The sequence below is a fragment of the Chinchilla lanigera genome, unplaced genomic scaffold (genome assembly GCF_000276665.1).
Source record: "Chinchilla lanigera isolate Chin_1 unplaced genomic scaffold, ChiLan1.0 scaffold00046, whole genome shotgun sequence".
In the NCBI taxonomy this organism is placed as follows: Eukaryota; Metazoa; Chordata; class Mammalia; order Rodentia; family Chinchillidae; genus Chinchilla; species Chinchilla lanigera.
In genome coordinates this window covers 17,230,738-17,256,475 of record NW_004955447.1, presented here as the reverse complement: position 1 = coordinate 17,256,475, position 25,738 = coordinate 17,230,738, and the positions used below count along the sequence as shown (strand labels likewise).

At 47.3% G+C, this 25,738-nt stretch overlaps 1 protein-coding gene across 4 annotated transcripts in view; it reads right to left on the bottom strand.

Annotated features, from left to right (window-relative positions):
• Positions 1-25,738, bottom strand: part of Lnx1 (ligand of numb-protein X 1, E3 ubiquitin protein ligase) — a 111,042-nt gene that overhangs the window by 8,592 nt on the left and 76,712 nt on the right. For all 4 annotated transcript variants that reach the window (XM_013518520.1, XM_005392902.2, XM_005392901.2 and 1 more), the window contains 7 exons: positions 24,997-25,238; positions 24,366-24,518; positions 21,559-21,761; positions 18,580-18,951; positions 7,654-7,776; positions 5,102-5,279; positions 3,140-3,368 (listed from right to left, as the gene is read on the bottom strand). In XM_013518520.1, coding sequence (XP_013373974.1) covers positions 3,140-3,368; positions 5,102-5,279; positions 7,654-7,776; positions 18,580-18,951; positions 21,559-21,761; positions 24,366-24,518; positions 24,997-25,238 — 1,500 coding nt within the window. The remainder of the gene's footprint in view (positions 1-3,139; positions 3,369-5,101; positions 5,280-7,653; positions 7,777-18,579; positions 18,952-21,558; positions 21,762-24,365; positions 24,519-24,996; positions 25,239-25,738) is intronic.

The following is a 25,738-nucleotide window of genomic DNA, read 5'->3' as shown; positions in this document are numbered from 1 at the left end:
CACTGTAATCAAAATGAAAAGTCACCACGTGTGGGGGAGCGTGTCAAGAAAGCAGGAGAGCCCTGGGGTCTGAGGGGATAGCCTTCTGGCCGTCCACAGAGAAGAAAGGCACGTTTGAAGCCACGTACCGGAATCGAACCAGTGCCAACCGGCAAGGGACACTATAGTGTTGCAGTGACTATCATCACGGTCCTCAAGATATAGTCTTAGATTTCTTTTAAAAAAAAAAAAAGCCGGGCGTGGTGGCACAAGCCTGTTATTCCAGCACTCAGGAGGCTGAGACAGGAGGATCGTTATGAGTTCGAGACCAGCCTGGGCTGCATAGTGAGCTCAAGACCATCCTGAACTGCATAGCGAGACCCTGTCTCAAAAAGACAAAAAAAAAAAAACAACCCAACAAAAACAAGCAAACAAACCCAATGTGTGGTGCACGAGCATGTGTATGCTACCCTTGCCATGTGTGTACGTGTGTGCCCAGGCCAGGAGTCGGCAAGCTGCAGCCCAGCCAGCACCTGTCTTGTTACTCCGGATTTACTGGCACACGGTTGTACTCATTCTTTTAAAGATGGTCTGCAGCTGCTCTTCGGCTACAGCAGCGGAAGCAAGCAGCTGCAGAGAGACCACATGGTCCTCAAAACCTAACCGCTCTGGCCTTTTCGGAAAATATCTGCCAGCCCCTGACACAGGCCTCCCCTGGAAAAGTACACAAAAGCCTGGCGAACCTGCTCGCCTCTGCGGAGCGGGCCTGAGGCGGCAGAGGCGGGTGGAGCTTTACTTCCCCTGGTCTCTGCTCTGGTCACCCCGAGTGTTGTACTGTGCTTACTACTGCAGAGAGAGAGGGGAATGAAGGGAAGAAGGCATCGCCAGGGTTCTGGACTGGTGCTGTCTCTGCGGGCGTCCGATCACGCTCCCTTCCTGCTCTCCTTAGAGGACACAAGCACGGGGCAGGCTCCACTTCCAGGAGGAGCGGTGACTGCTGCCCCAGGGCCCAGCGACCAAAAGCAGAGGACGGAGCGGCCCCTCGGACACACCCAGAGAGAAAAGTGCCCCCTGGAAAGCGCTCCTTACATGACAGTGATGAGGAACTTTGACTACAAGATGAGGGAGCTTTCAAACGAAATTTGAAAAAATATTTAAGTATTTTTTCATATTCTATGATATCCTGAGACACCAGTCTTAGAAAAACCTCTAAAATAAAGTTTTATTTAAACTAATCCTCTCTTCTTCCACTCAGGCTCAGTTCTAAAAATCTAAAATCAAGATTTTTCTAAACACTTCAACTAAAGATTTTTTTTTAAAAATGTACTGATTCTAAAAATAATTTTTAAAAAGGAATCTAGGTCCATTTGTAGTTGAGGTAGGCATTTTTTAAGTTAAAAAAAATGAAAGAGACCTATCTTCACCCTTAAGAAAAATGGTCTAAATCCAAATAATTTGCTTTCACTCATTGAATCACACCAGTACATCACCCTCGGTGGTTCCAATATTTAACGTTTAAGTCACACACTCAAGATCAGTAAGGTAATCTTCCAGAGACCAGTAGTATATGCTCTGCTGCAGGTGAGCAGACCCCAATTTACCTTTTGAATATTTAATTGGTGTACATTTCCATTTAGAGGAACTGTCCCCAAATCCTTCCCTGAAGTCGTTGTGTAAGATAATTTAATACTGTGCCCAAGGGTCCAGTTCTATCTCACTGCAGTGACAACCCCGCTTCTTCCAAAGGAACCACCCAGGAGCAGGCACTAACAACAGATGATCTGAGACTCACCCTTACCCTTCGGGCGAAGGCGAAGTGTCGCGTGTACTGCTCTAGGGACAGCCATGGCCAACCCAGAGCTGCAGAGGTGAAGCCAGAGTCCCTTCTTGCAAGCTCCCACACTGTCACTGGCAGATTACGCAAGGCGAAACTGCCCCTGGAGGTGCAGCTCCTGAGTGCTGGGTCTCCGCCCCCTCTGTCCATCAGCTGAGCTCCTTGCTTTGTGAACAACCTACACAGCTGTACGTGACAGCTCTGTAAACTCCTTAATGTGAATGTCTAACAGCAGCACCACATCCAGATTCTCCTTCCTGCCCTGAGTTTTTTTTTAAAGAGGAGAAAAAACTAATAAAAACAATACAGAATTTCAAAACAAGATGATAGGAGATTAACAATGGTTATTATATTGGATATTGTTATCTTCAAAGTAGATTACCAGATACAGGCATGCAAAACTGATCAAACAATATAAGCACTAACGGTTCCTTTCAATGAACTAATAAAAATTAGTAGTACAATTACCTTAGCTAGCTTGTGTGTATATACATATTTTTTCCCTTCCTTCTTATCTCCTTTCACTCATCCCAGTTGTTCTTTTCTTTTGAGCAGTTTCTGTCCCTTTCACAATATCTATTGTACTTTTTGGATCTTATTTACTCTTTCAGTTTCTTACACTAGGGAGACAATACGATGTTTACACGTGAGTCTGGTTTATTTCACTGAGGAGTATGGGTTCTATAAAAGCCTTGAATTTATCTTTCTTTATAGCTAAGTAGTACTCCGTTATATAAAAATACTACATCTTTTTTGTCCATTCCTCAGTTGATGAGCATCTGGGTTGTCTCCAGGATTTAGCTATGACAAATTGTGCTGCTATAAACAAGGGTACACATAATGCCGTGGTATGATGTTTTCAGTTTTTCTGAAAAAATACTCAGAAGGGGAATAGCTGGGTCGAATGGGACGTCTAATCCCAGTTTTGTGAGGAATGTGAATGTCTAACAACAGTGCCACATCCAGATTCTCATTCCTGCTCTGGGATTTCTTTTTAAAGAGAAGAAAAAACTAATAATACAGAATTTTAAAACGAGATGATAGGAGATTAACAATGGTTATTATATTGGATATTATTACCTTCAAAGTAGTTGCTCAGATTACCAGATAGAGGCACGCTGTTCCCACAGGGATTGGGACAGTCTACACTCCCACCCACAGTGGCTGCCCTGGGACTTTTACATGCATTTCCATTTACCAATGGGAAGACAGACTGAGTCTCATTATGACCCTAGTGTCATGAATCAGCCCAAGTATGCAAGTGGTTTAAGAAATGTAATCATCCTCTCCCACACCCCATGGGGACGGCAGTTGGTTGGGACTCACTGTGTTAATTCCAGCCACATGACCCAGGACGGGGACCAGACGCCAGGCGGAGTCATGTTGTAGATGGAGTCCAGGGCTTCTGGGCTGCTGCAGTCTTCCTGGGGCTCGTGTTCTCCGACTTCCAAGGCTCTGATTACCACCGAAGAGGACGAGCTCTTCAGCAGGGCAACTGCCTCACTGCGGCTGACCCCGGTGAGCTCGACTCCATTCACATTCAACAAAATGTCACCTGATGGCCAGAGACGCAAAGCCGTCCTTAGTGGGTGTGAACAAGAACTGCTGCTTAAAGTGCAAAGGGGCGGGGGCCAGGGGGACGTGGGGGTGTGGAGAGGGCAAGGTGCACACCGCTAGCCCTGGCCCTGGCACGACGCTGGCTTCTCGGGTAGCAGGTGGCAAACAGTGACGGTATTCCTGGGTGCACCGAAGTCTTGTTTGGGGTTTTCTAAAGCATACCTACTAGTGTTGGGTTCCTACCTAAAAAATAAGGGTGGGGCTGGGGATTTAGCTCAGCGGCACAGTGCCTGCCTGGCAAGCACAATGTTGTGAGTTCAATTCCCCATACTGGAGAAAAACCAAAAAAAAAAAAAAAAAAAAGGGTGGCAAAAGAGCCTTATTCACTGCTTGAAAGCTACTCCTTGTTTCCTATTTTTTAGCACAAAAGGGGACGACTTGGCTAAATCACTTGCACAGGACCTGGCAGGTACGAAGCACCCAGTGAATACAGATTAAAGACTGAAGAGGAAACCACCCATGCAGGCGTCTCGCAAGAGTCCGGAGTAATTAAGAGAAACGAGCCTGGGCCCGTGCTCTCGGGGTGCTGCAGAGGAGCTGTTCATTGCACTTCTATTCTCCGCACGGCTACCACTGGTCGTGCACATAGGGGGCAAGGCCGTTTCCACACATCACGAGCCGCGGTCCTCCAGCTCAGGCTCGCTTGTTAAGCCACCTGTGGCTGCACCCCATGATTCTCTGCCCAGGTGCTTGTGGAAGAGCCAGAGAAATGAACATGCAGACACCCCTACCCTCACTTTCTATCCTCTTGTCTTCCCCTCCTGTGTTTCTGCCTCCTTTGCATATCATCGTTTTCACACAGGATAACAACAGCAGGAGGAAAAGGACAGGAGGAAAAGGAATAGCTGGGACCCCTTGCTGACTCAAAAAAGAGACACCCTTGGGTTGGCTGGCTCTGTCCTCTGCGCCCCTCCCCCCGCCGGTTCAGCAGGCTAGGAAAGTGTACTTTAGAATATAAATATTTATATATGTCTAAATTAGAATATGTTTGCTATATGTAATAATTACAGTCACCTTGGGAGATTGGTACATATACATATTTTATCTCTTGAACCATAATCTTTAAGAGACGTGATTGTTCACCCCTCTAGGCTACCCCCTCACATATACTGGTACTGTTAAGGATACATATTTCTAGAGGTAAACTGGACACCACTTTTCTTCAATTAAGATAGCCCAGAAAATGTGTGATGAGATGGGTGAAACACTTTTCACCAACGGCAAAGTACCTAGTGTGGTATTTTACTTACTATCTACTGAGTCAAAATCTATCAAATTTTTTTTTCCTATCCAACCCACAAAATGGAATAGCTCATGCATTACTTTTATCACTGGGTCAATCCAGCAAATAACCAGTTACAATGCGTGGAACTAAATTATGCCGTAGATGCAGCTTGCTTCTGTAACAGCTCCCTGTTCATTCCTCGGGACGTCCGAGGTTCTTGCTTCACCAGCAGGCAAGCCGGCTTCCATCACCCCACGTGAACCAGCAGAGGTAAAACCCGGTCTATCAGCTGTGCTCAGACTAATCACGGTCAGTGGCAAACAGACGTCCTGGCTAGATCGCTCTCATATTCTTCTGTTAATTCTGGAAACAGTTACCTAACAAACAACCTGCTAATTTCTCCCAGTCCTCTGTCATTACAGTGTCTTAGCTCTATTTCTTTTTACCTGTTTTTATTCTTCCATCTCTGCTTATGATTCCTCCCGGCTCAATGCTGATGACATAGATAGGCAAGTCCCAGTCCCTGTGAGCGGCTCCCCCTGCAACGGTCATGCCAAGAGATTCGCTGGGGTCTTTTCGGACACTTACCACCTTCTCATGACAGGCAGCTGCAGGACAGCAGGGCTGAAGACACACAAAAAACACAGCACATGAATTCACAGCTGGGTGTTTTACGTTCAAAAATGGCCAATGTTGCCTCAATCGCATCCTAGAGTGGTCCTTGATATCACAGAGAAGCGTACACAGAGAGCACCATCGTTTTGTATTCCTTCCCAAAGCAGTTACATTCTCCCTAATTCTGAGGCCAACTTGGAAAAAGTTTGTATTTCACAAGGGAACAGTAGAAGCAAAGAGAGTAACAGGTTGGAGGCTGTGGGAAAGATCTGGAGCACGCAAAGTGAGCTGTGTCCAGAATTTCTCAGGTGAGCCGTCTGTTCTTGATGGTCCTGAGTGAACACTGCAGTAACCTCTTCTCCTTCATGAATATCAGGAATGTTTCCAACGGTAAAAAAGGGCCCCGACTTTACAGTGCAGAATGACCTTTTCACGCTTCCTCGGTGCTTGCCAAACAGACTTACCTTTGCTAAACAAAGAGATGCTTACCTGAGGATCGAGGGGTTCAGTACTTCCTCTCCCTCAGAGTAACCCCTCACCTAAACATGGCGCCTACTGCTTCTTCACTTTTCAACAGGATAAGAGCTTTTCTACCCCACAAGTCCTGACTTGCCTTCCTCTTTCAATCCTTTAAATTCTTATTTGCAAAATGCCACATTGTTTCCTGAATCAAACAAAACTTCGGTCAAAACGTAAAAAACTAAACAGCCATATATGTTATTTGACTTTAAATATGCTACTTTTAAAAAATAAGGGCATTTTGGAACTCAGCTAGAACCACACGGCCTGGGGGTGTAATTTAGCGCTAGAGCACTTGCTTAGCATGTGTGAGGCTCTGGGCTTTATCCCCAGAAACCACCCCCCCACATACACTAATAAAATAAAATAAAACAAAATAATCAGATGGTGGCAGATAGAAGCACACACGAAAAGAATGACAGCTTCCCACAGGCCAGTGTGTGTTTCCAGGAATTCCCACACGGGGTTGCAGCAAAGATACGATCAGATCCTCCTGGCCTTCCTGTGACTCACCATAGGTATGTGGAAGGAATTAAAGCCAGTGTGGTGGAGGCCTCATCTCAAAAAATTTAATGAACTAAAATATAACATTCTGCTTCATTCTACTAAGATTAATTAGATTACAAACTTTAAACTAATACACAGTTTTGCATTAACAGAGACTGTCAGTTTAAACATATTAATGGTATTTATTAACAAGAAGACATCAGGGAGTCCGTATCTATAAAGCATTTAGCAGGATGTACTTGGTCTGTGTAGGTCGCTTGTTACAAATAAACAAGGAATTTACGGACTCATGGGGCATAGCGGGCCGGAGAACGAGCAGCAGGGTGTGATACTGCAGGCTCTGTAGTTAACAGGATATAAAGTGGTGATGTTCTAAAATTAAAATTTTGAGAGTGGTTTCTGCACACATTTCTGGAAAACTCAACTTGTGACCTAATGTGAAAGGAAAAGGGACTTTCCCTTGTCTCCGCTGCAAGAAAAATGGGCTACCTGTAAGATGCTTTCTAATTTTAGTATATGTGCTGCCGAAGCAAGCACATGTAAGACGCTTTCAGTTATAAGTGCTGTAAAGAAATCGGATACCAGGGGAATGGCTGACAGAAGCTCGTTGTCTTCGTGCTAAGATACCAAGCCACAGCTACTAGACTCTGAATCTGACTAAACAAGGTTTGTGTTGTGTGGACGCCCACGCAAATGGAGAGGTTAGGCACTGCCTTTCACAGAGCTGCACACAGCAGGTCAGATTAGACTGAGTTACTTCTTTTGAAGAGAGGCTGCAGACAGGTAGCCTAAAGGCCTAAGGGTTGGATTCTACTCACCATGTGCTCTGCTTAACCCACAGTGTGTAAAATGTTTTCTGGATTTGAATCCCTTAGAATACAGCATGTGCTCTCTGACTTTCCCAGCCCCAACTCCCCAGTGGCCCGTGAGTTTCAAGGGCTCACGTAATGTTCCTAGGCCCTTCGGTAAATAAACATATTAAAAATAGGACGGGAAACATTATTTTAATTTCCAGGTAAACTGGGAAGCTAAAAAATCAGAGACTAAGCAAACCTCTTGTTTCATTTTAAAGCGAATAGAAAACCGTCCTTGAACAGAACGATTCTTAGAAAAACATAACATGTCTTTGGCTTAGACTAGAAATTAGGTCCCTATGTAAGATCTGAATGCTCAGGTTCCAGAACTCTCCCTGTACCTTCCTAAATGGGTGAGAGACACCTGTTATCTTACTAAGTCTTTGCCCCTTTAGTTTTTAAAGTCAGATAATGTTTCTGTAAGTGGTAGAAGTTCAGAGACGACATTTACTATGTTCAAGCACCCGTCCTTCCCAAGGAACTGCTCCCTGCAGGAGACTCACCTTGGGAGCGACGCCGCCTGGGCCTGGGGACAGGCTGCTGCTGGGCTCCCCTTCCTGCCAGGAGGCCGGGCTCTGCGCTCGAACCTGGCGGGACACGATGAGGTGAACACGCCGTTCACTGGCCTGGGTGAGAAGACACAGGCATCAGCCACTCTCAGAGCTCCCGGGCACAGCACCCAGTCCAGGGCCTTACCAGGGGGTGACTGACACTGTTTGGAGTATTTTTTATGCCAGTACTGATCTTGTAATTTGGCAAAAGCATGAGAGATATTTCCTTTAACCCTAAGCCAGACAGTCAGTATTGCTCTAAGGGAAGCCAAGGGAAAGTTTGGCTCATACAAATCTCGAAGAGACACCATCAGGCGTTGCGAAGAATTTTTAATGCAGGACTTCATCGTATACAGGCCCCATCTGAAGGCTTTCATGGTTGGAACAAGGTACCCCCTGTATAACAGTAACCCAGAGCAAAGGTCTATGGCAAAGGTAAAAGAGAGAGAAGGGGAAGTCCTATGACTGACAACTTAGCCTTTCTTTTTCTTGGCACTGGGACTCCAACTCAGGATCTTGTGCTTGCCGGGAGGGCAGGTGCTCATGCCACTGAGCTATGTCCCCGACCCTCTGTGTCTGACAACCTGAAACACTGATACTGGAAAGGGTGAGCTCGTTAGAAACACAGGGACGACTTATTGGGTTCTAATGTAGCCCTTTTACAGTTCGTTGTCCTGTGGGATCCCCACGGTTGTCCAACAGAGGCCAGCCTAGCTCTTCATGAGTTTGTATTCTTCTGTTAATAAACATCTGTTTGCAAGGGGCATCACTATGGTGGTCGTAAATTAGAAAAATGTTTTAAGACAATTGCTAACGTACAAGAAGGGTGTTTATTGTGAATATCACGGTGACTGGCTGGCTAGGTGAGCTAATTCATTGCATAGGAGTTTAGAAAATCCTGCCAAACAGGCCCCAGAAGGAAGCCTGAGTCCTTCTCCCACTGCCCATCACACATAGCTCGGCCATCGCCCGGCATCGCCCCTCCTGGCTCCTGTGCTCTTTCTTGCTAATGTTTGTTTTTTCTTAGTACCAGGAATCAAACTCAGGACCTTGCGCTTGCCAGGCAGGCGCTTATGCCTCTGAGCTATATCCCTGGGCCTGTGCTCTTTCTTGCTAGTCTGTCTCTGTGTATCGCCCGGTGTCTCCCATCACATGTAAAGCCTGTGTCAGAACAGAACAAAAATAACAAGCCCAGGAAACCGTCATGGAGCACACTGAGGTGCAGAATTACAGTAGGAGCCAACTACATTCAATTCTTGGAAAAGACTTTTACAATAATTATTTTTCCTTTGGACTACAAACCTCCCTTATCTTAATAAGCCTGTCTTCGGGGACTCTGAGGCAAAAATCACTAAAAGATTAGCAGCAGCTAGCACTCAGGTCAGAAACGTCAGTCACTGAGCCTGAATTTGCTTTTCTCTTCGGGGAAACTGCTGTTTTGAAGGCTCTGAACTGCGTGTTTGTCTCAGAGCCTGCACGTCGTATCCCGCTCCCCTTGGCCGAGGAGCAGAGTGCATGATCTAAGCACCTCATAAGAGCTGAGAACATTTAAGACTTACATACAGGTCAGCTTGCCAGGCAAAGTCCAAATGGCCCAGGAGCAGCTTGCAAGAGCTATTTAATTCACATTTTCAAGCACAAATTTCTTATTGGCTTGCTCAATGTTGGCTCTGTTACGAAGCTGTTGGCAGGACCAATACTCCAATAAATAACTCTGGTATCAATTTACTTGGAAATAAATTCTCTGCAAGCTGGATCTGTGGCTCATACCAGCCACCTTGTAAATTGCTTACAGGGAGAGACTATTTGATGTCCTTTCTTTCATAGTGTTTGAAGACATAAGGTGGAAAACGGGCTAATGTGTTTGTCCTGGCTCTCACTCCAGGAGCAGCTGGACGCAGGGCAGTGAAATAGCCGCTGGCACCAGAGGCCTTCTTTCCACTGCTGTGTATGTGGTGGGGTGTGCGGATGGAGCCAGGGGAGGCGCAGGGAGAAGGAAGGAGAAAATGCTTTTTATTTCGTGCCCACACCATATGGCCGGGAGGATGGGTACAGCAGACCTGGCATTTTAATAACGAAAAGTGGCTGAGGGCCAGCGATAACTATGGCAGAGCAGAGGCTGGCAGAGCACCTGCACATTAAGGGACTGCTTCTCACCTAGCCAAGGGCTTCACCATTCGCTTATGAAGGAGGACTGGACTTCAACCCCACGCGGCTCTGCTTCCTTCCTTCGAGGCTTAGTGCACTGCATCTGACTTAGGTATCACGAAGGTGCTCGTTGTGCTAACTTCATGAACTTTCATGTTAAGAGCCACTACCTTCCCTCCAGAGTGCTGTAGGGCACTGCCCCGCCCAGGGACCTGAAACGGGGCAGACCCCGCGTAGACTGGCGGCCCCAGATTTTCTCGCTCAGACTAGGTCCATCCATGGCACTTCCCGATGGCACCTTCTAGGTCCAGAAGCCCCACACTGAGTGGGTGGCCCTTGAATGCAGTCAGGTGAGAGCTGCTGTGGGATTTATAACACTAGCTGCCTAAAGAGCCGGCCTCTACCTGTCGGTCCATCCATTAAGTTATCAGAGGCTTTAATGATCATCTGTAAAAAAAACAGGTTCATGCTACATCCCCGATGGGGTCTTCTCAAAAATCCCAGAATCAGGCGGTCTGGCTTTAACTGATTCTCAGTACAGACCTGTGCGGATGACCTTTCTATGCTGTCTGTTTGCCCATTTTAGCTTTGCTTCCAGCAACTGTGCAAGCATCGTTCTCAGTTCGCCTATCTTGTGCTCCAAAAGCCCCAGGGAACTCTGGAGCGCTGGCTTCATTAAATTAGAAAGTCACAGATACACAAGAGATGTCAGACATCATCTCATCCCACATTTTCCCCACAGCCCAGGGTTCAGTTCTTCAGCACCACTGCCGTGATGTCCCCCAGCTCGCGCATCAGCGCCCAGCGACAGGAGCTCACATGTCCCACGGCGGCACTCGCCGATGTTAGACAGCGCTAATTAGCAAGCTTGTCTGTAGGCTGAATTAAACTCACTCTTCTCTTCCTTGCTTGCTGGTTGCAGTTAGGAGCTGTGGGGCAACCCCAAATCCATCGTCAAAGACGACTCTCCTTGTCCTCCCTCAGTTCTTCTCCTTTCCAGGTCAGCTGCTCCTACTGTCTGAGCTATATTGTGCTTCTGAGTCCTCTTAAAAACTTTCACCTTAGCCTGCCTCCAGTAAAATTGGGTGCGCATGCGGGGGTGGAACGGGGCCTCGACGGTGAGCCCTGATCTGCCCGGCAAAGCAGGGTCTTTCTGCTGGTGAGCCAGCTGCACAGGGAACTTCACGATGGAATTCTCATTGCTGGGCAGCACAAGGAACAGGATTGTCTTTATGTTTTATGGGACCACGAACTCCACGGAGGTCTGTCTCCATCACTACCACTTAACTGCAAGATGACAGTTTATCAGACCGCACCTCAGAGTGTGTTACAGCAGCACAAGCCACTGCTGGAACTGTCGGATGGTACACACACCTTACACGGTAACACAGACAGCTGGAGGTATCAGGTCCAAATGACAAGCCAGAAGAATACCGACGTAAGCCAAGTGCGGTGGCACACACCTGTAACCCTCGAACTTTGGGCAGCTGAGGCAGGAGGAATCCTTTTTGCTTTTTGGTATCAGGAATCGAATTCAGGACCTTGTGCTTGCCAGGCAGGGGTTGTGCCAGTGAGCTATCTCCCCGACCCCAGGAATCCTAAATTTGAGTCCTGCCTCGACAATTTAATGAGAATTTGTCTCAAGAAATGAAAAGGGTTAGGGGTGAAACTCAGTGTGAAGCCCCTTGGTTCAATCCCAAGCACAACTCAGATCATTCTACTAATTTTTTAGAAATACCACGTCATTGGTTACCCTGTCATTTCATGTACATACTCACGGCACCAGAGCCCCTGTCCTGTTTTCCAGGGAGCAGAAGAATGTCTATGGGAGAAAATCTTCCTCCTACTGAGCAAAAACTTGGGGGTTTCAGAACACAACTCCAGAATAAGCTAATGACACAAGGTAAGGTGATATTCCCTAGGTGAGTGTGGGAAAGGAAACCCGGCAGGTAAAGATCTGTTTACCATGGAAACGTCAGGACCTAGCACAGTGCATGGTACATTAAAAAGGAATTCACGATCGTCTTCTGCTGGACAGGTGAGCTCCTTTTCTGGCCAAGGAAAAGGTATTAGGCAACCTTGAGGAAAAGCGATCAAAAAACGCTAGGAAGTGACCAAGGTACAAAGGAGAATTAGGGCAGCAGTTTGCTTCCGTTTCCCTGCTAGACTATAGCTCCATGTCACCGTCACACTCCCAGGAGCGCACGTCTCTGAGGTATAAAGAAATTAATTACAGACCGGGGTCATACAGATGTCACTGACAAAGCCCAAATAAGCATTTAGTCCCCTTATCCTTGAATCGCTGACTGTCAAGTAAACAAAATGAACACACTCCTCTGACTCAAACACCATTTATCTTACGGCATCCAGAGGTTACTTTAAGGACTAAATCTGTTCCATAATTTAAAAAAACGCATGTGGGGCTATGAGCAGCAGAGAGAGGATAGCTAAGTTTCAGGGTCCCTAACATTTACGACATAGAGTGATGCATAAAAGTTGCTCTTAAAAAAATTCGAAGTTGAAAAGCTATACAGTTGGCCAAGTCACACTTTCTCAATAGCACCTGATATTTGGAATCCTATATAAAAATCATTTGAACTTTGAGAATTCAGCTCAAGGATTTACTGCCATACCATGGTAAGATAATTTATTTAAGTAAGGATCAGATTCCGTATTAGCGGTGGTGATCTGTAAAAACACACAGACCTATCAGGTCTTATGTCACTGACAGTTCTGTCTCCAGGGGGCTTGAATGTTTAAATCACCCGAGAAGTTCTGCCCGTTTTCCAAGTACACAGCAAAACTGTGAGCTGGAAGCGTACTTGGGACAAACTCAGGAAACACGAGCAGAGCATGGCCTGTTTTCTGGCTCTGCCCACAGCCCTATGACACTCTTTTCAAAAGTTTCAAGGTCCCAGTTGTCAGTTTTCTTTGATGAAATGACTTCTCGTTTAATTCTTAACTCATCTGAGAGAAAAAACAAAATATATGTCAATATACCTTGACATACCTCTTTTTACTACCTCTACAAATGAACTTTGAATTTGTAAAGTTTCTCTATCAAGTTTGGGGTAGCCTTTAAAGAGACACAAGAGGGATACTTAAATTTGGAATTCACAATTACTTCTTTTATTATTCATATTTAAACTCATAAATACGAACTCACTGATGTAGAATTCCAAAACAATGAAAGCATTTCAAAATAGAGACGCTGGGCTGGCTTTAGCTCAGAGGTTCCGTCGAGGATGCATACTTAACCACCTGGTCTGGTGGCCTCAAAATAGAGACTCCTCTCAGAATAAATACTTCTAATGTTCACAGCTGGGTAGATGGATGCTGACCTTCCTACAACCACCCAGTTAATAACACCTCTGTTTTTCCTTTTGCCTCAAAGCTTTGGTCCTTTATTTCTTGGTGCTGTTATTTTAGGTATATACCAGGCAGCTCCAAAAAAGCATCCACATATTTATCCCATGGGTACTAGTGCTCAAAACACTTGAGAATGGTGGAAAATCAAGCTGTACTTACTAAGTTGCTAAGCGAGCCAACTGCTCTGCTCTGGAAGCTTCTGCCTCTTTAAGGGTTTTCTTCTCAGAAGCCCTTGCTTCTCATCTGCCTAACACTGGAGTCTGGTTAACCCAGCCGCTGAATAAGTGAGGGTTGGGGATCAACATATGTAAATCTGGTCCCATTTAAAACAGTTGTGGCCTCGCTGTAATAACTCTTCCCCGAAGTAACACAGAAAAAAGCAGAATGTGTGGTACTGTGGGGGAGAACATGACCAACAGGACGTGCTGTCTGGGAATTTCTTTGCAAGAAAATGTGATTCATGGAGTAGAAATACAAGGGCACCATAGCCAAGCACCGAGTGGAAATCTGAGTCTCAGCCTCTGGAGGGTATTTGGTTTAATCCCTTTGGTCTGGTGTGTGTTACAAATATCACATAAATAAAATGCATTCTTCAGAACAGCAAGAGATTGCTTGGCTGAGGTTTTCCCAGCATTCTATTTTTTAAAACTAACTTCACCCTTTTATTTTTAAAGAAAGTTTTTCCTGCTTATAAAGCACATTGGCTTTGTTTAGTAAGCAAAAAAAAAACCAAAAAATTTTCTTTTAGGGATTCTCTAGTAGGCAAGATTTTATATCACAAGTTAACTTTCTCAGGGAAAAACGTTTTTTGCTCTCCTGGTATTAATCACAAAAGTAGAATGCCATATGTAATCCAGATTTTTCCACATAACATGAGTAAGAGTTTTTCTTTTGCTTATTCAGAATTACAGTTGGCAAGGGTCATCTTCAGAATGCGAGGTTCACGGATTGACCTGCAGAGGGCGCTAAGATGCATAACGTGAAAAAAGTGAGCATCCCCTGTAAGTCTAGTTTTTAACAAGAAGAAGAGCATCTTGCTAAGAATGTAGTTTCTCCATGAAGAAAAAACATGAACTCTTTGTTTTTCACGTGTGAGTGTTGCCACGTGGTTATGGCCGTGTCTCGATGCCCCCCAAGGCTTTATGGGGTAACCGGTGGGGGAGGGTTCCGGGGGCGGCTGGTCTAGAGCGCGTGAGGCTGGGACTAAGGTGTGTGATTACCAAATCCGTCCGCTGATTGGTTTGGCAGAGGCCCAATCTCAGCAGTCCAGCTACAACACAAGAGGGGCGGAAAGATGCTGCGAAGGTCCCGTGCTGCTTTGCTACTCTCTGCCCACCGTGAACTGTCCCCTCGCCATGTGCCATCCCGCTTGGAGCCAGCCGATTATGCACCGAAACCGCCACAAAATGTGAGCTAAATAAACCTTTCCTTCCTCAACTTTGGGCGTCGGGTGTTTCGTCCCAGCAACGGGAAAAGTACCCGCGACACAGCGCGGTCTGCTCTCGTTCTCTGCCGCTGGCACATCCGGGCTGCACCCACCTGCCTCGAGCTGCCCGCGGCGCCTGTGGTCCGAGGCGGGGCTACGCTTCAGCTGCGAAGAGCCCGGCACTACGCCAGCCTGTGCATCGCCGCGCAGCACAGCCCTGGGACACAGACACTGCTCACCAGCAATTGAGGAGCAAACGCAAAGGGAGGAACAGGAGAGGTTATCCCTCAGGGACACAAAAGGAGATGTGCGCTTGTTCTTGGGAAGCGGCATGGCAACAAAGCCCTGTGAGATGGAATTAATGTGTAAAATATATTTACACATTTGTAATTTTGCTCCATTTATTAATTTGATAATATTTTTAAACAATAAATACCTATTTACTGGGGCTGGGGATTTAGCTCAGCGGCAAAAGCGCCTGCCTGGCAAGCGCAAGGTCGTGAGTTCGGTTCCCGGTACCGGAGAAAAACCAAAAAAAAAAAAAAAAAACCAAAAAAAAAAAAAAATACCTATTTACTGAGTACCTCGTCTTGCCAGGCATTCTTTTTTTTTTTTTTTTAGTTTTGGTTTTTCTCCGGTACCGGGAACCGAACTCACGACCTTGCACTTTCCAGGCAGGCGCTTTGCCGCTGAGCTAAATCCCCAGCCCTGGGCATTCTTTTTTTTTGGTTTTGGTTTTTCCCCGGTACCAGGAACCGAACTCACGACCTTGCGCTTGCCAGGCAGGTGCTTTGCCACCGAGCTAAATCCCCAGCCCCCCTGGGCATTCTTTTTAACTGCTTGGAATACACTATTGCCCTGTACTGCACCCTACTCGGCCGGCACCTACTCATGAAGTAGCGGGAGGGGAGGCACACAGGCCCTGACGGTGTGTGTGAGCCCGTGCACATGCGCGCTGCCTTCAGTGACTGTCCGTGGAGGCTTCTCTGAGGAGAGCCTTGGAAGAGGTGTGAGAAAGACCCACACAGGTATCTGGCAGCATCTTCCTGGCAGAGGGGCAATAGGAACTTTGGCTAGGACGTGGAAGAGGTGTGCAGAGTAAGCAAGAAGGCAATGCGACCACCCCTGGCGAGGCAAAGGGAAAGGATCAGTGACTACACATTTGTTTTCTAGACAGGGTCTCGCTATGCAGGTCAGGCTGGCCTGGAGCTGCCTTTGTAGCCCAGGCTGGTCTTGGACTCGCAATGATCCTCCTGCCTCAGCCTCCCGAGAGCTGGGATTACAGGCGTGCGCCACCATGCCCGGCTGAGGGAAAGGATCAATGAATTAGGAGAAATAACCAAGGCCAGGCTGCGTGCGGCTCTGAGGCACTGTAAGGGCGTATGTATCTTGGGAAGGTTCAGAGGACTGAAGCAAAAGTGGTGGCACGGCTGGACCGACTCTGTGGCATTCTAGCTGCTGCGCGGGGAGCAGGACAGACATGATGGAATGCAGATGCGATTTAGTCCCTATAGTGCCGGTCCTAGAGATGAGGGCAGAGCAGGTCTGGGCACATGAGTGGGGAGATGCCAAGGGCCAGCTTTTGGCATCAGATTTGAGACCCCTTGTGGACACCCATGGGGAGATACCACACAGCACATGGATACGAAAGTCAGAGGCGGGCTTGGGGCTGTCACATGAATTCGGGAACAGAGGCATACACCCATAAGGAAGTGCCTCTGGTACCCCTGCTTTTTTCTCCACCTCTCCACCGGATTTGAGCTTGGGCCCTCTGGGGCAGATGAACATCCTTGAGCCAAGAGTTGCCTTGGAACTGGTACTCCATCAGAGCCACAGCACAGGGCCAAGATGCCAGGCGTGCTTCCTGCCCTAGTGGGCAGGGCAAGTCCCTCTGCGGCCTTGGACTCAGGCTGCCCTGGCTAAACTGACAGTACACCAGCCCCCAGTCAGCTCTCGAAAGACAGGGACAATCACCACACACAACACTGAAGCGCGGCCACACGTCCATGGCCGGGCCCAAGGGTAGGGCCCAAGGATTTGCACGAGAAGAGCAAGTCTTGAGGCTGGACTCCCACCGTTCCTGCCGGGGCCTGTCTATTCCTGCAGTTCTGAGCCTGGAGTCACTGAAAGGACACGGTACGCTAGATGATAGAATGCACCTTAACACAGAGCTGCTCCTCTCACCTCCTATGAGCTCTCCACTTGGAGAGCTCTCTCTAGATCATGTGGCTTTCTTTGCTAGTCCAGGGCCTTGGAAGTCATCTGCGGCCTTTAGCCCAGCTCATGGATCTCTCCAGGATCTGGCCCTTGCCTCTCGCAGGGCAAGAATTCTCTGGAATTCTCTCCAGGTTCTGGCCCTCACCTCCGCTCCTGCTTGTCTGCTGCTGCTTTTGCACATGCACTCCATGTTCCAGGTGTTACTCACTTCCCCGGCAGGCTGTTGGGAAATGTTATTTTGTGTTGTGCCTCTTTCGGGTGACCCTTGTTTCATATGCACATAGAGAACTCTGGTACATTTCTTAAAGCCCAATTTCAAGATCTCCCTCCACTGTGAAGAATTCCCAAGTCCAGTCTAAGCAAAGATCTCTCCAGCATCCACACCAGCACCACCCTGAGTTTCTCCGCGGCCGAACTATCATGCCACATGGTACTCATTTCGGAAAAGTTCCTCTTTGTTGTTAGACTGCGGGCTTCTTTGGGAGAACAATCTGAGGGGTCATCACCCCTGTTCTGTGTCCCTAACCCAGGGCCAAGTACTTAGAAGACACTTAGTACATTTGCTAAATGTAGGGGAGGAGCGGGTTAGAGCTCAAACGGTCAGAACGATGTTGGTCCCTCTACGAATGAAGCCAGCAGTCCCTGAAACGATACTGAGACACCCAGAAGATTATCTCTGGGAAATTATGCTGAGTGAAAACACCAATCACAAAAGTTTGTGTACTGTATAATTCCGTCTATATAGCATTCTTGACATTCAAAATTATAGACATGGAGAACAAATGAGTGGCTGGCAAAGGCTGAGGCGGAGATGGGGCAGCAGGGCCGTGGGTGTGGCCGTAAAGAGCCACTCCCATGAGCGGCTTTGTGGTGATGGAAGTTTTCTGTACCGTGACTGGGCCAGACTCAGGAGGCTGGTTGTGACACTCGTACAAGGGTTTTGCATACGCTAACATGGGGGAAGACGGAATGATGGGCCCAGGGGGTTTCTGTGGATTATTTTAATTCACAATTACCTCAGAATAAAAAGTTAACTGATAAAGAAAAAGAGGAAAATTTCATGGTGACCTCCCCAAGGTCAGTGAGATCAATGCTAGAGGGCTCAAAGACATTGCACTGGCCAGAAACGTGTATTAAGCTGAAACACCATCAGGCTACTAGGAACTCTATTTTCCCAAATAATAAAGAATTTGTGTACCTCTCTTATTAGGAGACTTTCTGTAAGCTTTCCAAGTTTCCTGGTCTTCGGCATGGAGACCAGGCTTAGCTTTGACCAACCTACTGTGGTCGCCCTCCACAGGACCCCTGGAGGGCGCAGGCATAGTTTCTTGTGGAAGTTACTACAACTAGATATCCTGGATGTGTGTAGAATCTACCTGAAAGGTGGACGTCTCACACTGCGTACGGGGCTGACGTAACCCTGCTGACCTTTGGTGATCTTAATCTTGTGAGACTGTAGCAAACAACAAAAGGTGTTTATTCACAGTCAGAATGGATGGCTAGCAAAACGGAAGGAATACCCACCGCCCTGAGATGCGTCCTTCTTACCCGCAGAGAAGCCTTGAAACACTGGCCCTTCCATCCAGATTCCTGTGCGTGTGTGTGAATATGCCATGTAGGAGGTCAATAGAAAAGGAGGGTTTGTTTGGTACAAGTGCTCAGGGGCTCCGCCGGTGTGGGAGCTTTTGACTGGGATCATGGGATGGTCCAGGACCCACCTGAATCAGAAGAGCTGCGATTTCTGGGCTGCCGTGCCGCAGGTCATGTCCATTGATGGCCAGTACACGATCATTCTCTTGCAACTGGCCATGCCGGTCCGCCACGCCTCCACTTAGCAAACTAAAGACGAATACGCCAGGCTCGTCCACCTTGCGCACCAGTTTTATTCCAAGCTGCTCCTCGGGACTACTTTTGTTGAGTATCACCTGGAAACTGTCATTCCGAGGTCCATAAAAGTAAAAGGAACGGCCGTTTCTCCTGCTTGGGAACTTCTGTTCACGTAGCACCGTGAGCCACAGCACCTGGCAGGGCTGTCGCAGGAGGTTCAGGGCATAGTTGTGAGGGACATTGCTGATGTCCATCCCATTGACCTGGGGGAAGCAGAGTCATTATGCAGTCAGCTCCACCTGCTGCGACCCTTCCTCAAAGGCCCTGGCTGGCACTCACAGGACCTGGGGCTCCTCCCCAGCACCACAAGAATAAATAAAAGGCTCAGGGTCACAGAGCAACTGTGACACTTTCCCCGTAAGGACTGCTCTGCTCTCTCCCTTTATCCTGTGTCCAAATATGCCCCATCCCAACCACACTTTTCAAACCTCTACAAGGAGACATGGCTGTTCTTCAACCTTGTCCTTCCACAGGTCCTCACACTCAAGTGTGGAATCCTCACCTTCATTTTTATTGTCTGCCAAGTTTATTTTTTTAATAAACAGGAAGGCGAGGAAGGAAAAATGTCGGAGGTCAACAGAAAAGGAGGATTTCCATTTACTGCAATCAAATGCTCACATGATTATAAACGCTTTTTTTTTTATGCTGTTGGGAATGGAACCCAGGGCCTCATGCATGCTAAGCATATGCTCTGCCACTAAGCTATACCCCTCACCCCAAATGATCACATTAAATGGCCATTCAAGCCAGCGTGAGTTGACGTTTTCTTTCCAAAAATCATCAACTGAGTTTCACTCCGTCACCCACACTGGAACTTCTAGTTCCAACCACTGTGTGTGTGTATCTATGGGGGGTGATGTACACGCCTGAATATATGTGTGCATGCACGTGCTGCACATGTACTAGAGAACACGTGTGAGAGAGTGTGCCTGTGTGTACATGAGTGTGTTGGAGAATGTATGAGTGTGTTTGTGATAGAGTAAGAAGTATCTCTATGTGAGGGGGACTATGTGCCTGGCTGTGTATGTGTGAGCATGTTTCCAAGTGCGTGCATAACAGAGTGAAAGCGTGACAGAGTGTGTGTGTGTGTGTGTGTGTGTGCGTGTGTGTGTGAATATGCCAGATATCAAGAAGGTCTTTTGCAAGGTTTTTGCTTGTTTCTATTAAAAGGAGAAACAGATACTTCCACAATTTCAAATACAGCCCTGCAGAAGGGAATTTCTAGGCTCTCTGACTGAAAGGCTAGATCACTTTTTAATGCTACTTAAATATCCTTAAATTGGGCCCCCTTGCTTGTGCCTCCCTAATAACTTATGGGGCTGATACTACGTTGGGCTTTCAGGCTTTAATTACTCCAGCTACACAGGCTGAGCGGGGAGGCTTCAGCCGCCAGCACTAGCCACTGTTGTGGAAGAAAAGAATTCACAGCAGCTCTGTGCTCGTGCTTTGGGGGAGGGGGCACCCCACAGGATAACAACCTTCTGCAGTTTCTTTAGCTTGGTAAGAGTTCTTGTACTTGCAACCCATTGTACTTCCAACCCTTGGAGTGAGCTTTAAAAGGCCTTCCTCCGTGAACAGTCCCCAGTTCCTTGCTGTGCTGGGGTGGGGGGTGGCGGTGGGGGGTGGGGTGGGGTTGCTCCTGCAAAGGCGAGGCTCCCCGCCTCTTCTGTGCAAGCACAGGGGAGCAGTGTGTTGGGGGTGGCAGGGCCTGCTTCCCCCATCATCCCAGGCCAAGAGCAGGTCCGGATTCCCTACTTAAGCGTGCTGGCAGCCCTCTGCCTGCAGTAGCCAGCTGAAGTCCACAGGAACCAAAATGCTTGGTTTTGCAACCCTCCCAGGCAGCACAGTTCCTAGGAGAACAGAGGGGAGGCCGTGCGGTGTTGCTGACTGCACTCCTGGTGCCCCTGAGGCTGAGGGGCCCTGCCTGTCCTCCAGCTCAGAGACCAGGGAGAATTTCAGCGTTTCTATGGAAACTGCTTTACATTACTGCCCCTCTTATTACAGTTAGTCTGCCAAACAGCTCGTGATGTGACAGGAACTGGTTCCTCAGCAGCCTAGAAGGATGGGATGAAACCATTATCTAAGTATCAGATAGGAAATATACGAGCAGAGAGGGAGTTTGTGTCACTTTTGGCACAGGTTTGACTTCTGTCTGATGAACAACTTTTCCTTTATCCCTTCTCCTCCTCTGATTCCTTCTTAAAGTCCCTCCCCTCAGCCAAGCCTCAGACAGCAGTATACCCACGGCGGTTTATCCCACTGCTGGTCTCCCTGGAGTGCCTCTGGGTTGGTTGAGGAGCTTAGGGTCTGCTTTTGTTTCCATGGAGGGCCATTAAACCATAGGAAATTTACTTTAGAGGGGCATCTGAATGTGATTAAATAAAATATAGATTGCTCCACTAATCTGCTCTAAAAACAATCTAAGAAAATATATGCTCCACTCTTGTGTTATTTTATACTAATGCTACCTGAAGAAGAAAGAAAAGCAGCAGCAAAAAGAGAAGGAGGGGGACAAAGAGGAGGCGGAAGAAAGGCCGATGGGTGAAGGAAGAGCGGAGAGGAGGAAACAGACAAAAGACGCAGAGACAGAAAGACATATTTATACCCAGAAAGGAGGAGAGCGTGAGAGCAAAAGACCTATCTTATTAAATGATAATCTCACATGAAGAGTTCTAACAACATAACTATGCAAGTCACTGTCCATATATATTTTACTATCATCCATCCATCCATCCATCCATCCACCCACCCCTAAAGGATTCTGCTTTAAAACCAAGAGCCCTACCCCAGCCCTGCAGCGCAGGCTCTACCTTGAGAATGACGTCTCCTGCCAGCAGCCGGCCGTCTCTGGCGATCACCCCGTCACTGTAAATGTGCTGGATAATGATGTGGCCAAGTGGGGTTTCACTGCCTCCCACGAGCCTAATGGAGAGGCTCTCGCTGGGGTCTGCTCGGTTGATCTTGATGCTGGTAACTTCCCCGCGTGGAATCAGGTGATAAAACTTTGGAAAGACTCAAATGGACAAAGACAGTGTTTATTTAAGACACCCACCCAACAGGCATTTCCAGTCCCTCTTCTTGCCAAGCTACGCCAGTCCTTGTCCCTTCTGTGTGTTTTCCATTTTTCCTGCCTTGGTGCCAGGGTACGTTTCTCTGCTGGAATGTTTTTTATCTTGGGCCTAAACCCAATTTTTTCTTCAAGGCCTGCATGAAACGATCGCTTCCAGTTAAACTCTGCCCTGGTCGCTTTCCCCTGCTCTCTAAACACACCGTTCCCTACAAGGCGCCCTCTGTTTCTCGGGGTGCTAGACCGCTATTACTGTGAGTCACACTCCTTCCCTGCACCCTGGGGTCGCAAACCCCGGAGGCCTCTGTCCCGGCTGCTCCAGGTCCTCTGCACAGACCGCCACCCCGCCCCTCCACAGCAGCCTTCAGATGAAGCTTCCTTAGCGAAAAGGTACGAACGGGTGTCTTTTCAGAATGAATTGCAACTTTATCACTTGCTTATCAAGGGACAAAGCCAGAACAGTCCCGCTCTTCTGCCCTCACAGATCACTCTGGCGATGTTTTTCTTGAAGGGCCCTGCTTTTCAGGCTGGGAGGTCCTTAGTCCTCTCTAGCAGTACAAGGGAGGCAAATGACCCAACTCATATTCAAGACGAGGCCAGGGCCTTGGAGGTGGCTTCTGGAGCTTTGTCCCTCATCTGCCTGAGCCACTAACTTTAGAAATAGACAGCAAAGGCCATGTACGTTGGTGTTTTCAAACTTTGTTTTTTTGACTGAAGGATGTCTTTTTTCACTTTAAGAGTTCCCTCCTATTTCTCATCCGCTGTGATAAGGTAGAGAGGAACAGCTGAGCTGATTCTGGGCGGAGTGACAGAGTCGGCCTCTGTGGAGGAGCGCCTGAGGGCACAGTGCAGAAGTGAACTCACTAGCTGCGGGCTGCAAAGTGAGGAGGCACTCTAAGCTGGGTCAGAAGCCAGGCCCCAAGACAGGGAGACTGGCTGCCTCTCCTGGAGCTGGGTATCCACATCTGGAGAGGAGTCCTCCAGGGACTTCCTTATGGATGTCCTTCCTTCCTTATGTAAGCCAGCAGAGGAACTGGCTCTGTTTCTTCACTTTAGTTTGAACAGAAGTGTTCAGAGGGGACCTCCACAAGCACTGAGACCACGCCACATCTAGTCTCAGGGGAAGTGGCTCTTCTGAGTCGCCGGAGGCTCAAGCGAGGGTGTGGAGGGCTCTTTCTGTCTCCGGTAGCGATGACAGCGGCCTTTGCCCTAAGAGTCTCCTTGGATGCTGTCATCTGGGAAGACGTAACCCTGTGGGCCTTACTTCTAGATAATGCACTCTTTGTGACTACTTCCAAAGCCTACGACCTCAGCCCATTTTTTCCTAATGACCTCAGCTCTCGAGGAACAATATAGGAAAAAACTAAGTTGCTTCTAAACACTGAAGAGCATGATTAACAAGGTAATTTAGCGGCCAGAGGAAGCTGGAGACATCGTAAATATGCGTCCTTAAACTCCATGCAGATTTAACTGCAATGACTGGCTGAGGGAAATACAACACTTAGGGTCTGTGATAAGCTCAGAATAGTTACAGCATGGTGTGTGTGTGTGTGTGTGTGTGTGTGTGTGTGTGTACAGGGCAGAGGTGATCATAAATAAACAAGAAGGAGCCTTCTCTGACCACTCACGAATTTTCTGAGGCATAACAAATACAACAGTTGGAGTTCTACCTCCCCACCCACAATAGTGGGGGGAAGTATAGCCTGGTAGTTAAGAGAGTGGTCTCTGAAGCTGGAGGATCTGAGTTAAAATGCTACTTCTTCCAATTTGTAGCTGGGTGACTTTGGGTTGGTTACCTACTCACTCTGGGTCTCAAGTGTCCTCGTGTGAAACCAGGATGATGGTCCTTATCTGCTCGCATGGTTACATCTAAATGACTTAAAAGGGCCTTGCACACAGCAAGAGCTTATCATTTAAACCTATTTTTGTTACTATTCGGAAATTCTCATATAAAATGAAATGAGTAAGGCAGTACTTCAACAGCTCCATTTATACTGGGGGAAAACATAGGACCTAAGATCCAGCAGCTTGCTCTGCATAGATCACAGGTGATCACACATGATCTGATTCCAAATAGAGCAAGATAATTTGGAACAAGCAAAGTAATCTCCCATGCCTCAGTTTCCTCATCTGAAAACAGCGATAATAATGGTGACTACTTCTTAGGGTTATGTTGAGGCGTAACTGAGGAAATGTGTGTAAATCACACAGTACCACCCCTCATGCACAGTTGTAACAGAGCAAGTTCTGTTATATCACTTACTGTGTGCAAATACTAGCTTAAAAGCTGTTCACTCTATTATTATTTATGTGCATTAAGCTAGCCCCTGAAGGTAAGGGTTTTAGGAATTTTTCTCTCATTTGTGTAAATAGAGAACAACAGTCTCTTCCCTCCTTCACCTACAAGAGAAGTAGGCCACCAAGGTGAGAACATTTTATACTCTTAGGGAGAGTGAGGTCACTGCAGGTGGGTGGTGGTCACCCTGTCCTCAGCCCCGACGCCCCTCTGGAGGCCCAGCTCTTGTCCAGCCTTGTGGGGAGTTCACTTACCTTCAGGGACAGTCGAATTTTCATGGTTTTCTCGGCTCTGGTCAGCACGGTTGGCAATTATGCTCCCACTCTTTGTCCTTCGAAGAACACTCAAGGCTCGATTAATTTTTTTAAATGATCTGCTTCTGATAGAGGATCGCTCAAAAGGCCATGCTGAGGAAGAGAGACAGAGGAACAGTACCAGTCGTCATCTTTTATGTACACATGAGATAAAACATTTACGCTAAAACATGAACAGTGATCATATCTGGATGGAGGGATTACAGAATGTGCTTACCTGTATTTTCTAAGTTTTCTACAATGAAATATATTCAGCTTGTTTAAAAATCTCCTGCTTTCCCCCTGGGCTACACTGGATATAACAGTACTTTTCTTGAGCAGGCAGGAGCCATAAATTACTAGGGCTCACTTCAACTCCTTTCACCAAGTCAGATTATACCGTTTTAATGACCTGAGGTACTTGTGGTTTCATTTCACTTTGGAGAACTGGACATTGAGCTGCTGCCAAAATTACCAGAAACATTTCCCTTTAAAAAAACATTTCTAGAACTTTCCACAGTGAGTGTTCCTCAGAGTGCAATCCCAAGGAAGGCCAAGAGCCCCTTCCCAGGCACCCACCCATCTGACTCACCTCTGGTTCGGTTGCTCCGGCCAGCGTCCGAGGGGCTGTTTTCTGGCTGACAGCTCTCCACTGTGGACACGTAGGAAGGGTTGTCTCGGCCACGCTCATTGGTCACCAAAGAGATGGTGGCAGCTTCTGAAACCTCTGGGGAGAGCGGGGTGGCCGTGAGACTTGCACAGCCGTCAGAGCAGCCATCTTGGGAGCGCCTCTTCCTGTCCTTGGTCAGGCCGTAGTGGGAAGCGCCTTTACAGCTGGAACAGAACACAGGACGTCAGAGAGCCTAGTGCTCACTGCAAGTGTTCAGTGAGGGCTCTTCAAATACATATCCCTGTCTCAAGTCCCTCTTCTATTCCACATGTAGGTACTCAATATATACGTGCCCAAATCAAGTGATTTTAAGACTTAAGTACATAGTTGTTTTTCGTTTGTTTGTTTGTTTTGAGACAGGGTCTCCCTAGGTAGCTCAGGCTGGCCTTGAACTCACAGGAATCCTCTTGCCTCAGCTTCCCGAGTGCTGGAATTACAGGCGTGCACCACCACACCCAGGCAAGTGCACAGATTTTTACTTTATTTTATTTTTTTTTTATTTTAAAGAATAAAAGAAGGATAACATAATAATAGGGGGGACTTAGCAAATTACAGACAAAATGGTAGGAAATTATCAATGGTTATCATTTTACATATTATTGTCTACAAAATAGTTTCTCAGGAAAACAAATAGACAAATAATAGTGAGTTACAGACAAAAGAG